The 15,957-nt window shown below is 46.7% G+C and overlaps 1 protein-coding gene across 1 annotated transcript in view; it reads left to right on the plus strand.

Moving 5' to 3' along the window:
• SHC3 (SHC adaptor protein 3) overlaps positions 1 to 15,957 on the plus strand; it is a 155,998-nt gene that overhangs the window by 85,020 nt on the left and 55,021 nt on the right. The window contains exons 5-7 of the mRNA XM_060101283.1: positions 1,108 to 1,161; positions 5,730 to 5,781; positions 15,692 to 15,818. Coding sequence (XP_059957266.1) covers positions 1,108 to 1,161; positions 5,730 to 5,781; positions 15,692 to 15,818 — 233 coding nt within the window. The remainder of the gene's footprint in view (positions 1 to 1,107; positions 1,162 to 5,729; positions 5,782 to 15,691; positions 15,819 to 15,957) is intronic.

The raw sequence follows: 15,957 nt of genomic DNA on the forward strand, positions 1-15,957 counted from the left end.
CAGGCTACAGAGCTGGACTCATTGTTTTTATTCATCTATATACTCGGGTTTTTCTAGATCCTGAGTAGTTTTGCAAGTGCCAACAAGTGAAGTAGGCATTTAAAAATATCTCATTTTATCTTGTAATTCAGTTATAGTTTTGCTTTGAGTTTTCCTGGAGCATGGTTGGAAAAATCCCTTGGATGGTAGGATTACAGCTCTGTAAATTCTGCCTGCCTGCCTGCCGGCGAGGACCTGAGGGGGCTGTGCAGAAAGAAACCTGGTTATGCTGGGATGGAGACGAGAGTGCTGTTCCCACCCCCGGAAATTTACTTCAATGTCACTATGTTGTCTTTAAAAAGATAAAAATAGCATGGAAGACTTATGTAGCCTTTTAAATTTAGGGCAGCTCCTAATTTACTCAGTGTCTACTAAACCCCACTGTATGCTGCAGTTTATAATGCTAATGGAAATTTCCCAATTTAAAATTAACTTGGAACATCCTCGGTGGTTTTTAAATTGATAAATTAAAAGAGTGCCTGAGAAGACATCAATTTTGATCTTGGATGCAGGCTTTCTAATTCATGTGCTCATGAGACAAATGGGATGAAGTAGGGGACAGCCACACTTCCCTCCACTCCAGCTATGGGGTCTGTACCAAAGACCCCATGTGTCTTTGGAAACAGAAACTGCACAGTTGACATGTTTTGGTGTGTGGCTGAGACGTTTTCCTTCTCAAAGAGGCATGGTTGTTAAGATCACCTGTGTTCGGTCGCAGCTCTGCCTTTAACTAGCTGTAGAGCTTTGAGCCAGCTGCTTAGCCCCTCTGGGCCTCAGGCTCTTCATCTGTAAAATGGGATTGCAATAGTTCCTACCTCATAGGGCTGCTGTGAGACTTAAATGAGATAATTCTGGCAAAGCAGCTAGATGAGCGGCTGACGTTGTGAAAGTTCATTCAGGGTTATCTATTGTTATTACTTTTATCATTGTTATTTTCATTGGGTATGAAGTTTACCAATTTTCAGGAATCCTTGTGGATTTGTATTTCCTGCCAACAAACAGTTAAGTTTTCCAAGACATGGGAAGGGTAATAACGGCACATCTCATTTCTTGTTTTGGACCTGGCAGATTATAGCGAATCATCACATGCAGTCCATCTCCTTTGCCTCTGGCGGAGACCCGGTAAGTGCCCTTGGAGTTGTTTCCTCTTGCTCTTGTCAGAATTGCTGCGAAGGGGCCCTGCTTCAGAAGCATGCCTCTTAGGACCCTATAAAGAAAGTTAACTGTGATACCAACTATTTCCACTTCCCTTTCATAAGCTCTTCCTGACTCTCATTTTTTTTAGGGGTAACCCAGGACAAGGACCTACCGTTAAATTTCATTTCATTCGTAAAAAGCTGTCAAAAATCCCTGAAGCACTGGCTTTCTTAAGGGGTAATGACATAGCTCCCTGGTTTCTCAAGTTGCTGGAATGCACTCGTGACTCTGCTAATCCTGCTTTGTTCCTGTTTTTCTACTGGCTCTCCCTTGGAGTCTTCCGTTTTTGGATTTTAAGTCTATTCAAAGGCTGTGAATTTACTTAGTCTGGTTTATTCATAAATATTTGAAATTGGTATTTTTCTCTCCAAATTTAACACTGTAGTCTTTTAATGCTTTGTTTTGCCAACAGGGAAGGAGTTTCAGAGATAGAGAGAGAAAAAGAGAGAGGATAGAGAATACGAGAATGTTCTAGTTTTCATTGCTTCTTTTATTAAGAAGGTGGAATAACAAGGGAATTTGCTCCCCACATTCGGTCAGGAATTCTACGATACAATGCCAGCATTCAGTTTCAGTGTCAGGAAAGGCAGGACTCAGAAAACCACTTCCTCCTCAGGCAGGGCAGTGTTTCTGTTATCATTATTGTTGTTTGTATTATTTTGTCAAATTATCAGTAGGCAATGCTCAGATTTTATGTAAGAGTTTACTGGTCCAAGGTAGCCTGAGTAATTAGTGCAATATATGACTCCTTATCCCAAGGCCAGGAACCTTGTCTATTTCTAGCCCGAGAAGGAGATTTTTCCCATGCCCTGTGTTTAACTCATATATCTTGCCTCCCATACTCCTACCTGGGTAACCTGATTGCAGAACTGCTGTGGGCACATTGAAACCCAAATCGAGGGAGTGATCTCCACTGCTGGCTCCAATCTCCATGTTCCCACCTGCTACAGCCTCCAGGGAGGCATCACTCCTATCTCCCTAGCACTGAGCTCCTGCTGGGGAGATGCAGGCTGCAGGGAGAGGCCCCAGGCATCTCCCTGTCTCAGACCCTTGAGCCAAGGGCACTGGCAGGAGAGGGATTTGGCCACCCTGCAGATGGTTCTTGGCCCTTAATCCTCTGCTAAAGTGTCGCAGGATGACCAGAGCATTATTGAAACATCTCATTCAGTGGGTTCCACTGGCTTTGGCCCTATTTCATACTTAGGGTCTAATTTTCAGAAGTCTTCCGGGATACTTTCCTCTTCTTTTTTCCTTCCCTTCCCTTCCTTTACTTTCTTTCCAATCCTTTAATTTCTTATGATCCACTGCAAAATGAAATACCTCACTGAGATGTATGTTTAGAAAGTGGAAGTGTTCCATAATCAAGCCCATCTAAGGAGCATTTCTGAAGATTACATCTAGACATATGTATACACTCATTCTCTACCTGGACTACACATATACACATATCTATACTTATATCTGTAACCGGATCTAGTTAATTTGTAGTGGCTGTCTACTTGCTTGCCTAATGGGATGCTTAGAACCATAGTTTCTTAAATTTGGAAGGTAACCCAGTTTGAAAAATAAGAGGCAGAAACGTTGCACACCTGCATCAATATCTCCTTTCAAGAACTTGTCTCAAACCTCATCTTCATGTTGACATTGAGTGGAGATGCAGAGATCTAGAAAATGGAAAGCCAAAGACATTGTCCTGTGTTAAAATTATTTTATTCTCCACTATGCACAAAGACCTGTGAACTATTTTCAATTTTCCCTATCACCTCTTCTTAAAAAAAGGAAACATTCAGTGACCCTTAAAGTAATTCATAACTTTTAATATTTTTTTTTCTGATACAGAAAATGTCATGATTCCAGGGGACAGAAAGCCTGGTTACTTTTTATTTTAACCAATTCAAATGCACATCACATTGTGCATGAGTTCTCATTCCAAATTTATTTATAACCATTACAAATGGTATACCTTTTAAATAAAACCAACAATTCCAAGTCCTATTCCTTGTTCTGCTGCTAAGTATGTATCTACTTTTTGCTTTGTGCCTCAGTTTACTGGGTAAGAAAATGGTATTTTGAAATGTCAAATAAGACAGACTGGGAAACACAGTTAATCCCTGCAATTAAAAAAAAGCATACTACAATTATAATCTACTATTATTAGCAGTTCTAAAAGATCACCAAAAGAATGCCTGAATAATGGTCAGGCTCAGAAAAACGTGGGGAGTGAGAACAGACATGGGTAAATACAGAACAAGCACTTGGCATCCCCATCTTTGGCACTTAGAGCGCTCACTGTGTGACTGGGTGATGTCAAGAACATTGTTTTAACAGCAATACACTCCCCCACTGTGCTGGGAATGCATCAACATTGGCATTGGAAAAGCTGTGTCCTTGGCTTGGCCACTGATCATCTGAGTGACAGGGACACATCACATCTCTTGCCTAGTCTTTCTTTCCTAGCTTGGAGCCAGAGGAGCATTTCTCAGACTGGAGTAAGAATTTAAAAAGAAGAATTTCCTTGTATATGCTACTAAGGTGGACTCAACTTAATTTTGTTACACAAATATGTACAAAAATAAATTACGTATAGACTCCTTATGTTTATTCCTTTTATTAAACTGTAAATCCCAATCAAACTTGGAAATTAAGTACAAATAAACACAGCAAAGTCAATAACATTCAAAGTAAAATTAACTGAAATTGTGTGCAGAGCTTGATGGCACAGGTGTCATTCAGATGATCCTGCATATTACTGGACTAACTTTTAAGATTATCATAGAAATGAAAGCATACAAAGAGATTCTGGTGACATCTCAAACACTGGAGAATATACCTGCCCCACCCTAGGGTTCCATGGATCTCAGACTGAGAAACGAGTGCTCCCTAAGTCCACTTCTGACATTCACATCTCCTGAATCCAGGAAGAGTGTCTGTGATTACAAGCTACAATCCTTATTTTTGCCAGTAACTTCAGATTCTGACCCGATCTTCCTTGATGAAATGGCAGGAAGCCAGGTCGACCGGTTGGATGGTCTCCCACTCCCTTTCCCAGGTCAGTCTGTGAATACACCAAAGGGCAGTGGCCTGAGCAGGAAGGGGAAACAGCTTAGATAGGCTACATGATGGAGAATGACCTCAGGGTAGCTGTCCAATACGTCAAGAGCTGCCGGAAGAGCTCTCTCCCTTCTTAGTCTTAATGGGTGTTTTTGAGTTCCAGGGCAGTGATGTTTGGAAAAGTGACTTGCACCCTGCAGTGGGTGCTCATAAGCACAGCCTCCTCCTCCCCTGCCTCCACACTCACCTTCCCTCTTCCCCTCTCACATGGGAGGGTTTTCTGGAGCCCTGTGGAGAAAGAAAGGGTCGTTTCTCCTGCCCATAGAGTATCACAAAGAAGGGAACTCACGACAGAGAATCTTGCAGATGCTGAAAGCATTGGGAGCTAATCAATAACCTTGGAGTCCTCCAAAACCATCACATGGGGGAAATATCCAAAACAGTGGGGAGACCTTTGCCAGTTGCCCCCCCGAGACTTTTTGAATACTGAAAATGTCAACTTTGCAGGAAAGTCTTTCTTTGGCTTTCAAGAATTAAGAGAGTTATTGTTTCCTCTGTTTAGAAACTAAAATTCACATGGTCGCCTCGGATCACTCCTGAGGTCATCGTTTCCTCTGCGTGCCAAGTAGATGAGGCAGGCGAGGGGACTTATATTTCATGTGTAAGGGTGAGACTTCTAAATAGAGCTCATGCTTTGGAGACATCTTAAAAGGATTAAAATGACTACTTATGTCCTCGTATCCGTATCTCATCCACCCACGAGGGATGTTTGCAACCAGCCTTTGAACATCACTTCTCATTTTCTCAGTGTGGTCCCCAGATCAGCAGCAGCACCTGGTTGCTTGTCAGAAATGTACATTTCGGGGCCTTGCCTCAGACCTGCTGAATCGGATACCCTGGGCTGGAGCTCAGCAATCTGTGCTGTCACAAGCCCTGCCGGGGATTCTGACCCCAGCTCAGATTTGAGGATCGTTGGTGGAGACACCCGACAGCAGTGACTGTCAGCCTTGGTTCATGATAGAATCATCTGGGGAGCTTTTAAAATTCCTTGATGCCTGGGCCTCGCATCCACTCCAGTTAAATCAGCTTATCTGGGAGGTGGGACTCAGGTATTGGTGTTTTTATAGCTCCTCGGTGATCCGACATGCTGAGAATGGATGCCGTTCACACCCTTGCTGCTCAAAGTGTGGGTGTGGCGAAGCTGCATCCGTGTCTCGTGAGAGCCGTCTGCAGATGCAGAACCTCGGGCCCAGCTCCTGGCCTGTGGGGTCAGAATCTGCATTTCACAAGATCCCCAGTGATTCCTGCCCACTCTACAGTCTGAGAAATGCTGGGCTGTCATCAGGGCTACTCTTGATGACTGAGCTGCTGTATGCATGATGTGTCTGCTGTCCTGTCTTCACCTGTGATTAGTGATGTGACATCTCATTTTTCTTTCCCAGGATACAACAGACTACGTTGCCTACGTAGCTAAGGACCCTGTTAATCGCAGAGGTAAGCCATGTGTGACTTTCATCATCTCTCACTCATGAGCAGCCAGGCTTAACAATGGATACCAGATGGTCCTCATGATCTCAGCCCTCTTCCTCCAAACTAACAGTGTCATATGGTACTGTTAGCGATAATTGAGGTTTGCAGGCAGTGAAGCGTGGCGGCACACTTGGCTGGGTTAGGAGATGCTGGATGTCTGGGAGCTTTAAACACACACCTGTATCCGGATGGCTAGAGCTTGGTACACCTGACCTGCGCACGGCAGCTCCCACTCATACTCCGAAGGTGCCCTCAGTTACACCTGAAGACTTCGCAAACCACTGGCCTCCTGCCCAGCTACAGCTCCTTGTGCGTCCACTGCCAACGGAGTCTCCCCGAGAAGCCTCATGCTGCTCTGCATGACCCTGGAAGCCAGTGTCCAAGCTCAGGTGCTGCCCACTTACACCCCGCAAAGGTGCTAGGGCCTCAGACACAGGCTGGGTAGGGGTTTTGAAACATCCAAGTACTTCCCATCTTCATGGAACCTTTATTCCTAGACCCTCCCTCCATACCCACCACCCCATTTCTTTCATCATTTACAAAACCAAAGGGTCCCCCCCTCCGATGTTAACAAGCTTGGGCAGGTGGGCTGACTAGGGGGCGCTACCCTTGAATCCCGGGCAGCCACCGGGTGCTGCACAACTCCAATTTAGAACTCACTGACGGAGGTCACCTGTGGGGTTTGTAACACTACAGATGGCACTTCCCTCTACCACCCATTGCTTTCCCACCTCCTCCCACCCTCTACCCCAGGTACCCATTGTTAAGATTTCCTAGTTGGCTTTGCAGAAGTTTTATATCTGTCCATATACATATATATACTCTTCTTCTTTTAAAATTTCACCACAGGTGAGATTTTAGCATTCAGTTTTCCCACCAACCTTGGGGAGGGGGAGGTGACAGGCTGCACTCATCCCAGAGTTAACACTTGTTGAAGTTCTTCCTTTATTTTTGTTTGTTCTAAGTTCACTTCAAGTAATCCTAGACTTTTTTTTTCACACCCTTAATGGCTCCTAGGTCAATGGTTCTGAAAATGAACTATACTTCAGAATCACCTGGGGAGCTTTAAAAAAACTCAATGTTCAGGCCTCAGAGAGGGGTGCCCAGGCAACTGTATCTTTTAAAAGCTCTCCAGATGATTCTCATGTACAGCCGGGGCTGAGAAATGAGAAATCAGGTTCTAGGTCCAGACCCTGAAGGAGTTTAACCCTGTGCAATTTGACTTAGGGCCATGGAAGCATACAAGCTGATACCTTGTTTTACGTCTGCAAACCAGCAGCAGCACCTTCTGTCCACAGTACCTTTTCAAAGTCATGGAAATCAGGATCCACTCCATGTGCTCCGTGGTTGCTGGACCAGCTCCCTTTGGGACCCGCATGCAGTGCTGGTGTGAAGACGAACGCCAGACCTCTGTGCTGTTGCTGGTGCTTTGGGGGCACCAGCAGTGTAGGGGTCCTTTGAGATGCTTGAGAGGAGAGGATCACTCCCTCCTTCCAGTTATCTGTTGCCTGTAACAAATCTTAATGGCCTAACAGCTATCATTTTAAAATATCTTTTGATATGATGAAGTATCCAGTGTCCAGGCAGGGCTCAGTTGGCCAATTCTTCTGCTCTCTGTGGCATCAATGGGGTATTGGGTGGTCTTTGGCTGGTGGCTGGCCTGGTCTAGAGGGTCCAAGCTGACTTCACTTCCACGCCTTGGACCTTAGCAGAGAGGACGAGAAGCCAAAGCCAGCAGGGTCCTTCTCCCTCTGCAAGGAGTCTCAGGGTCCCTCCAAGTGGCCCCTGAATCGGGGCAGTAGGACTTCCCACATAGCAACTCTGGGCTCCATGATGCCAAAGTGGATGCCAAAGACCAGGCACCGCTTCATCTCTGTCATAGTTGACTAGTCAAAGCTGTCCCAGGCAGCTCAGATTCAGGGGAGGGGAACCAGACCTGCCCTCCGACAGGAATTTTCAGGCTTCCTTATCTATCACATCTCTGTTCCCGCACGAACACAGGCAGCCCCAGCCTCCTGGGAGGCAGTGTGGGAAGGTAGGGGAGCCATAGATCTGGCCATGAACAGTATGTCAGAGCACGCTTTGCCTCCATCCGATACGTGTCCACCCACCGTTATGTGTCCACCCACCGTTGCCTCCTTCCGCAAGGAGCTGGGGGAGGGCTCCCCCGGCTGCTCTCTTCTCTTTCCTCCTGCCCTAGGCTGGGAAGAGAGTTTAATTGAATAAGAATGGCCTCTGCCATGCAGGAGTCAGATTAGCAAGAAATTCTGGGAGTGAATGTTCTTATTTGGACTCTTAAATATCCAACTCCCCACGCAGAGGCCCCAGTGGATGTGCTGACCCCATTGTGGTTCCCTGACTGCAGGCAGAGCTACTCAAGGCAGGCAGAGCTACTCAAGGCAGGCAAGCTACTCAAGGCACATTTGGAGCCCAGAAAGTCTTCTGTCAAAATCCTGCAGAGATGGGTCAAAGTCCCTCACCGTTATCATTTGTCCTTTCCACACTGATTCCTGCTTATACATTCTGGTGTGTGTGTTTGGGTAATCTAGCGGTATTTACAGTGAGAAAAAAATTATATTTTTCTCTCTAGTATCAAGAATCCATGGTTTATATAATTAATCTGGTGGAAGGGCAAAGGATCTCTGACCCATGTCATTAAGCTCTATGGTAACCACCACCATCCTGAGGGGATAGAGATGGCAAATGAGTGAAGTTTCATGAGGTTGGCACCTTAGAGCTGAAAGGCAGGGCTGACAGGAGACCTGGAGGGTGACTACTGATATATGTAGGATAAAACGCCCAACAAATCAGGCTTTGCTGGATCCTAATATACCATTTTCTTTTCACATTGGAATTTGTATTACTACCCAAGGACTCCCATTCCCTGAAACCTAATGTCTATTGGTTCAAAATGGACTATTTGGGTCACAAAAGTACATAAAAATTAATGTCCTAATTAGACATATGGCTGCCTGCAGGTGGCATGTACTTCCTATAATTTATAACCACAATCGCATCCCTGTTCAGGCGCCTTCTGGAACTCCTGAACTTGCCTGGAAAGTCATATCCTATGGTGCTGACCTGATGGTAGAGAGGCCTGAGTGTTCAGCCGGTATAGCTTCTAACACATCCTGCTGCCCTTTCCCCAGGATTTCCTGAATAAGGGGGAAACGTGGTGACTGGGCTTGAGAGGGAAGCCTCCGTGGACTAGTGCTTCACATGGCTGCGCTTCCTTCTCCAGGCTTCTCTACTAGCTCATGGTCATTTCAACACTGAATTTAGGGTTCCTCTGGCCTCAGACAGTTGTAGGCCGCAGGAGGTGACTTTCTGGGAGAAACTTAAAGAGTATGAACTCCTTAATTAATACAGAACCTTCTCTGGCTTTTCTTTCCCCTAGGAGTAAAACCTCTTCTGTATAATAGGTGAAAGCAATGATTTATTTTTTTAAGCCAGGAGGTTAAATTCCATCTCATAACACTGTGGTGGGAGGTTAATTTTCCTGTGAGTGAATGATTAGGTTGTTTCCCATATCTGGCTTTCGTCAGCCATTTTTTTTGTGTGTGTGTGTTTTTTTTAAATAAACAAGTCAGTCCCTGGGCTCTAAATACCCTGTGCCAAAGACTGAATGTTCCTGTGTAGCTCAGGCTTCTGGCTGAAAGTCAGACTTGTGTAGTTACCAGCCTGCTGCACATCTCTGCTCAGAAGCCTCCTAGCCCCCTCACCTTGACAAGCCACAGAGCTAAGTCTTTCCTTCCACCACAAAGTATCTGCTTGTTTCACTCATCATGATGTGAGCTCACTCCTGCTCTATCCCCTATCTTGTTTCCTGTGATCTTCCCTCACCTCCACTCCAGCTCCACTGATCTTCTGGCTCTTCCTTGAACATGTCAAGCAAGCACCTGCCTCAGGGCCTTTGCACCTGTTGAGCCCTATGCCTGCAACATTCTTCGACTAGACCTTCCCATGGCTCACTTCCTGATTTCCTTCAGGCTTCTTCTGCGATGCCACCTCCTACATGGCTTTCCCTGGTCATCCTACGTGTCACCCTACAACATCATTCTCATCACCCCCTTTATTTCACATTATTGTCTTTATGGTTGTATTAGTTTCCTGTGACTGCTGTAACAAATTACTGCAAACTTTGTGGCTCAAGACCACAAAAGTTTGCTCTCTCACAATTCTGGAGGCTAAGGGTCTGAAATCAAGGTGTCAACAGGGCCGTGCTCCCTCCAAACGTTCCAGGGGGGAAGGCTTCCTGCTTCTTCCAGCGTCTGTTGGCTCCAGGAGTCCTTGGCTTGTAGCTGCATCACTCTAGTCTTGGCCTCCATCTTCACATCACCTCCTCCTCTGTGTCTTTGTCACCTCCTCTTCTGACCCTTATAAGACACTTGTCATTGGATTTAGGGCCCACCCTAATCCAGAATGATCTCATTTTGAGTCCTTAATTACATCTGTAAAGACTCATTTTCACAAGTTCAGGGGGTCAGGATGTAGACAGGGCTTTGGCTACTGGGTGGGGCACCATTCAACCCATTCTAATGGTATATTTTTCCTTCTTCATTTTCAGTGTCCACCTTCTGGACTGTAAGGTCAGTGAGAGCAGGAATCTGTTTTGTTACTTGCTGTATCTGGAGATCCTGGGGCAGAGCCTGGTACAGAGCTGGTGCTCCATAAGTGTCTATTGAGTGAAGTCTGCAGTAAATATTTTGTACATTTGCCTTGTGCTCATGTGCAAGAATTTTCTTAGGGTTTATACCTCTGGGACAAATCACTGTGTTCTGGGACATCTTCAGTTTTTTTAAAATGGTTATTTCACTTTATAATTCCACAAGTGGCACAGGAGGGCTCCTTGGCTTCAGCTCTTGTTCAAAACTTGGCATTTTCAGACTTTTAAATCCCTGCCAGTCTGATGGGTGCAACATTATCTCCTCATAAAGTTTTAGTTTTCCACTCTGGGGCTAGGACAGATATTAAACAACTCTTAATTAAGAGCATGGGAGCTGAATCTTGGAGTTCTTATCTGTCTCAGATCCAAAAAATCGGGAACAATGAGGAACGTGTGGATATATGACATGAACAGACTAGGGTTGGCTGAAAACTGTGCTTGAGTTTGGAGTCTCCAGCTCTCTGGTAAGAATTCCCTGGTGTTCATTGTTCCTTTTAAGGGGTCAGAGTTATCAGCCCACTAAGAGAAAGAGACAGCAGTCATTGTTTGGTAGGATGTTCTTCTGCTTAGGTAACGACTCCAGGTGTCTCCGAGGTTCCCTATGTCAGTCACCAGTTGGTAGAGAACTTGGCTATGAATTTGAACTCTTGGAGAGTCCGTGAGTCTAGATAAGAGGACAGTGGGACAGTCTGAGATGGGACCCTTTCAAGGGCTGGGCTGCCTTGTGGAGGCCAGATGGCTGTGAAGTACGAGTTGGGTTGGTGTGGGTGTGGGTGGGAGGGGTCATGACTTCTTAAAAGAGCAGCACAGATCCTGAGAGGTTTTCTGCTCATACTTGCAGAGTTGCCCCATGAAAACAATGCCCACTGAGGTGGGGTGGCCCATCCCACAGGGTGTGGAAGCAGCGACTGTGGTGGGAAACACATGCTGGAGCCTCTGTCTATAGTCACTGATCTGAGATAGAGCGGGTATTACCCCATATTCATACGTAAAGGGTGCAGTGAGCCAGTGACACCCTTTCTGTATGTCAGCTGCTCCTGACCACAGAGGGGGTGGGGAAGTGGGGTCTTACTTTTACAAAGCAAAAAAAAAAATAAAAACAAAAACCCAACAATAATCTAATCAGCTAAGATAAGGAATCAACCCCTCCAGACTCAAAATGATAAAGAAAAATATTTCAAAGATGGAAGGATGAATTTCTATCCATCATCATTATGATGAACCTCACCCAAAGTATTTATCTTGATTTGAGATAATAAATGACAGTGTGATGCTTTCAGGGCCAACAAGACATCTTAAACTTTATTTTATCTTTATTGTATCATTTTTAACATCTTTTAAAAGATATCTTTATAATATACATACTATGATATTAACATGGGAATATATGTTCATAATTTATAAATAAGTAGATACATATTTGGGACACATGCTCAGTATAGTAGAGAATTCTTCACTGGTAAGCATGAGAAAATCTTGACAATTTCTTATTTACGGAAGTAAAGCCTTGAGGGCTTCCCCGGTGGTGCAGTGGTTGAGAGTCCGTCTGCCAATGCAGGGGACACGGGTTCATGCCCCGATCCAGGAAGATCCCACATGCCGCGGAGCAGCTGGGCCCGTGAGCCATGGCCGCTGGGCCTGTGCGTCCGGAGCCTGTGCTCCGCAATGGGAGAGGCCACAACAGTGAGAGGCCCACATACTGTTAAAAAAAAAAAAAAAAAAGAGAAGTAAAGCCTTTTTGGGTGTTTGGTGCCTGTGATAGGCATTGCCAGTGCTCACTGATGTCCTGACCTCACTCCTTCCAAGCTCCCAGGAGACTGTACTACCAGCCTCTCCTGGTGGAGGAGGAGCCAGGCGACAGTTCTGTGTGAGAGCAGAATGGATGAGGCAGTTAGTGCTGGTGCAAGGCCCTGTTGTCTCTTTCTTCCCTGGCTTGGGAGCAGGCCTTGTGTTGAAATTCAGGATTGAAAGATCAAAGCAGCTTGGTTCACGGCGTCACCACCTGGAGAGTTGCCCAGAAATGAACAAGTGAGAATGGGATTGTTTTCAGCCACTAAGATGCTGGGGCTGTTTGTTATGGTGGCGTCGCTTGCCTGTGCTGACTAACGGAGCAGCCATCCCAGGCAGGGCTCAGAGAGCGAGCTCAGATGAATGGAGGCCCCAGATGGCCAGGGCAGGCTTGAACACCGATGAGCAGGTGCAGCCACTGGCCTCTGGACTTACTTGGAGCCATTGGGAAACTTGTGGAGGGACTTCGGACCTGCCAGTGCGGGGAAGATGTGTGGTTGACCCATTAGGAGGCTGCTGTGTGAGGAAAGACGCTGTGCCCCAGTTCTATCTGGCATGATTACAAGGGCCGCAGCACATCCTGCTCTCAAGTGGCTCATCCCAGGTGGGGAGTGGCCTTTGTGGTGAGGCCTGATGAAGTCCCCTCACTAGTGTCAGGGCTGAGCTGGCTGCTGTGGGGTCTGAGCTGGCTTTCCTGGAAAGCGACATAAGCCTTGCTTATTGGTCAGAGAGTGAGACCAGCATGGGCAGACAAGCACCCCCCACCTCCACCCTGGAGACGCCGCCCCCCCCCCCAACTACTGCACCACTGCCAAAGAGCCCGTCCCCTTCAGAAGGGATAGAATGAGGAATGACCCCATTTTGCTGCTCCTATTTTTGTTTTGGGCCATGTTTTAGGCTTTACAACATCATTCTGAGTCTTGATTCTGGGCCCCACCACACTGTACCTGCCTCTCATCCAGTTCTTCTCCTTCTTGCTCATGAATGACACCTCCATCCATCCTTTCCTCATGGGATGTAAAACAAGCAGCCCCGATGGTTACCTGTGGCGAGAACCTCATCATTCCTCACACACACTGAGTCACACAGATGAGGTTAGAAGACAGTGGCTTTTCGCTAAAGACTGTTGCAACAGTCAGAGAAAATACAGGTCCAGAGAGACTGTCAGCTCAGGGTTAGATCTGGATTTGGAGTGGGTTTCTGGAACACAGAGGGGCCATTCTACGGAAGGATCCTCAGACCTAGCCAACAGATGACGTTTTCACGGTCCACCGAGGAATGAGCCAGGCCCCAGAGCCTGCAGTTGTGCTTTAATTCTGCATCTGCAGTTCCTGTCACCCTCTGGTATCTAGACCAGATGCCAGGGCTCCACCCTCACCGAGTGAGGGTGCTTCCACCCAGAGCCCTGCATCTTCCCAATGTCCCAGGACCCGATTTAAAGAAGACTCACTTCCAACCTCGTGCTCTCTAGTGTGTAGAAGATGACGGGGCCGTGTGGATTGATCATATGGCCCCCTCTGCAGAAACCTTGCTCTTCATTCACTAAGGCTAGGGCACTGCTTTTCTCCTTAAAAGAAAAATAAGCCTCACTTTCTTGGCCAGTCCGCAGTTTTTATTCTGTTTCTCCGAAGTACTGGCCAGCCAGTTCTCTTGGCTGGTGCTGATGCTGCGTGAAGGGGGCAGGTGTGGCTGGAAACACAGGGCAGGTGGGGGAGCCAGGTGTCTTTCTCTCACTCTGTCTTAGACTCCTACTTCCTTATTGGCTGGAAAGACACCTCCACTGCTATCCGTTAACGAACAACCCCATGACTCCAACAGCTGCTTAATATGGCCTTGCTTTGTGCCTAACCGGGTTGATAATAAATACTAATATCAATAATAACATAAAACAATATCAATACTCAATAATAAAATACAGCCGGGACACCTGTCTCCTTGGACAAATCCCTTGGCCATATCTGAGATAGGGCTAATGTAGCCAAGGGATTGCATTGCAGTCTGAAGCAGCAATCCGGTTACACTTGCTCTTCCCAGGAAATGCTTGTTCCTGTGTCCTCAGGAGCATGCTCCCTCTTCGAGCCTGGGGAGAGAAGAAGCCTGAGGCCCCCCACCCTAGCAGCCACCATCAGGGTGAGCTCTGTGGTGCCTGGCTGTCTTTGTGCATGTAGAAGGCGGCATCGTGATGGAAAAGCGGCCAAACTGTGGAGGTGGTGATGTCTCTGTTCCTTCCCTCGCAGTTCCCACCTTAATGAGTCCTCTTTCTGTGCTCGCTTCTCCTGCAGCAGAGGGATGCTTCTGCATCTCCCTAATCACTGCTGGGGAATGGCTACCCCTGTAGCAATGCCTCTTCTCACTGCTGGGCACCCACTGTGCTCCTGGAGGAACCTCCTTGAAACACAATTGTATCCTAACTGGTGGCAAGAGAAAGATGGAGTGTGACACATGCATCTGTCATTTTCTCAAGGGAGATGCTTTTATCCCATTAGTAACAGAGCATGTCACGCTGGTCACGGGACACCGTGAAGAGGCTGGGACTCTTCTGTGGGATGCCATGGACGTATGTCTGGGGAGAAGACATTCTACTTCCTTGTAGAGCAGAGATGGGACCTTCTTTGGTGCCTTCCCCCACTCAACCCTCTTTTCTCCAAAGGTTCTGCATGGATTACACCACAGCCTGGCCACCAAGACAGCGGGCACCCCAAAGGGGTTAGGGGTTGCTCCAGGTCTCTGAGGGGCCCTCGTCTGGCTGCCAACACCCCTTTTCTGAGAACTGGCATGAATATCCAGTCTCGTCCAGTGTAGATGCAGGTGGCATGTGGTGGAATGGTCATAGTGGTTAATTAATATCCCTTTAAACTCATCTTACAAGGTTGTTGATCTTATTGCTTTGAGTTGCCACGTCTGGTGGTGACACTTTACTCCCACTAGGAAGTAAGCAAACAGCTTGCTCTGAGTCCATCGGATACCTCAGGATTCATTCAATAAGAACCGGTTTAAGTCCATTTGTTAAGCCTCACGGGGTCTTGAAGGGATTCATTTCTTGTTACTATCAGGTTCTTTGTCTTGTTAAGGTTTCCTTCCAAACCCTGTTTCCCTACTAAGTTCTGAGTTGATATTTTATAGACTCCAAAGCAATAGAAGAGCAATCAAGTTGAACTTTAAAATGTTAAAACGTACTTACAAATAGAACCTTTACTTTGGGAGAGAATAGGCTATTAAGAAATGGATCTCTGCGGTTAAACGTTACTGCTGGGGGCTCTCAGGGATTAAGCTGCATGCAGAGATGACAGAACATGTCATGAAAGGCACCTCTTTGCCCCTCTCTTCTTCCCTAGGCTGCGGGCTTTCACCCTCAGGAAGGAGGAGCCTGGGTAGCTCCAGTGTCTGTCTCTAATGAGCCTGTGTCCCTTGCTCCTACAGCTTGTCACATTCTGGAATGTTGTGACGGGCTGGCCCAGGAGGTCATCGGCTCCATCGGACAAGCCTTTGAGCTCCGGTTTAAGCAATATTTGCAGTGTCCTTCCAAGGTCCCCGCTCTCCACGACCGGTGAGTAGTGCTGTGACACCGTTTGCAGTGGCCTCTCTGCATTTTCTGACCTTTCCTCTTAAAAACACTTAAAAGGAGGAAACCACAAAACCACCTCCCCGAGGAGTGCTCTGAACAGACACAGTTAATCCCAGGGCTT

The sequence above is a fragment of the Mesoplodon densirostris genome, chromosome 6 (genome assembly GCF_025265405.1).
Source record: "Mesoplodon densirostris isolate mMesDen1 chromosome 6, mMesDen1 primary haplotype, whole genome shotgun sequence".
NCBI lineage: Eukaryota > Metazoa > Chordata > Mammalia > Artiodactyla > Ziphiidae > Mesoplodon > Mesoplodon densirostris.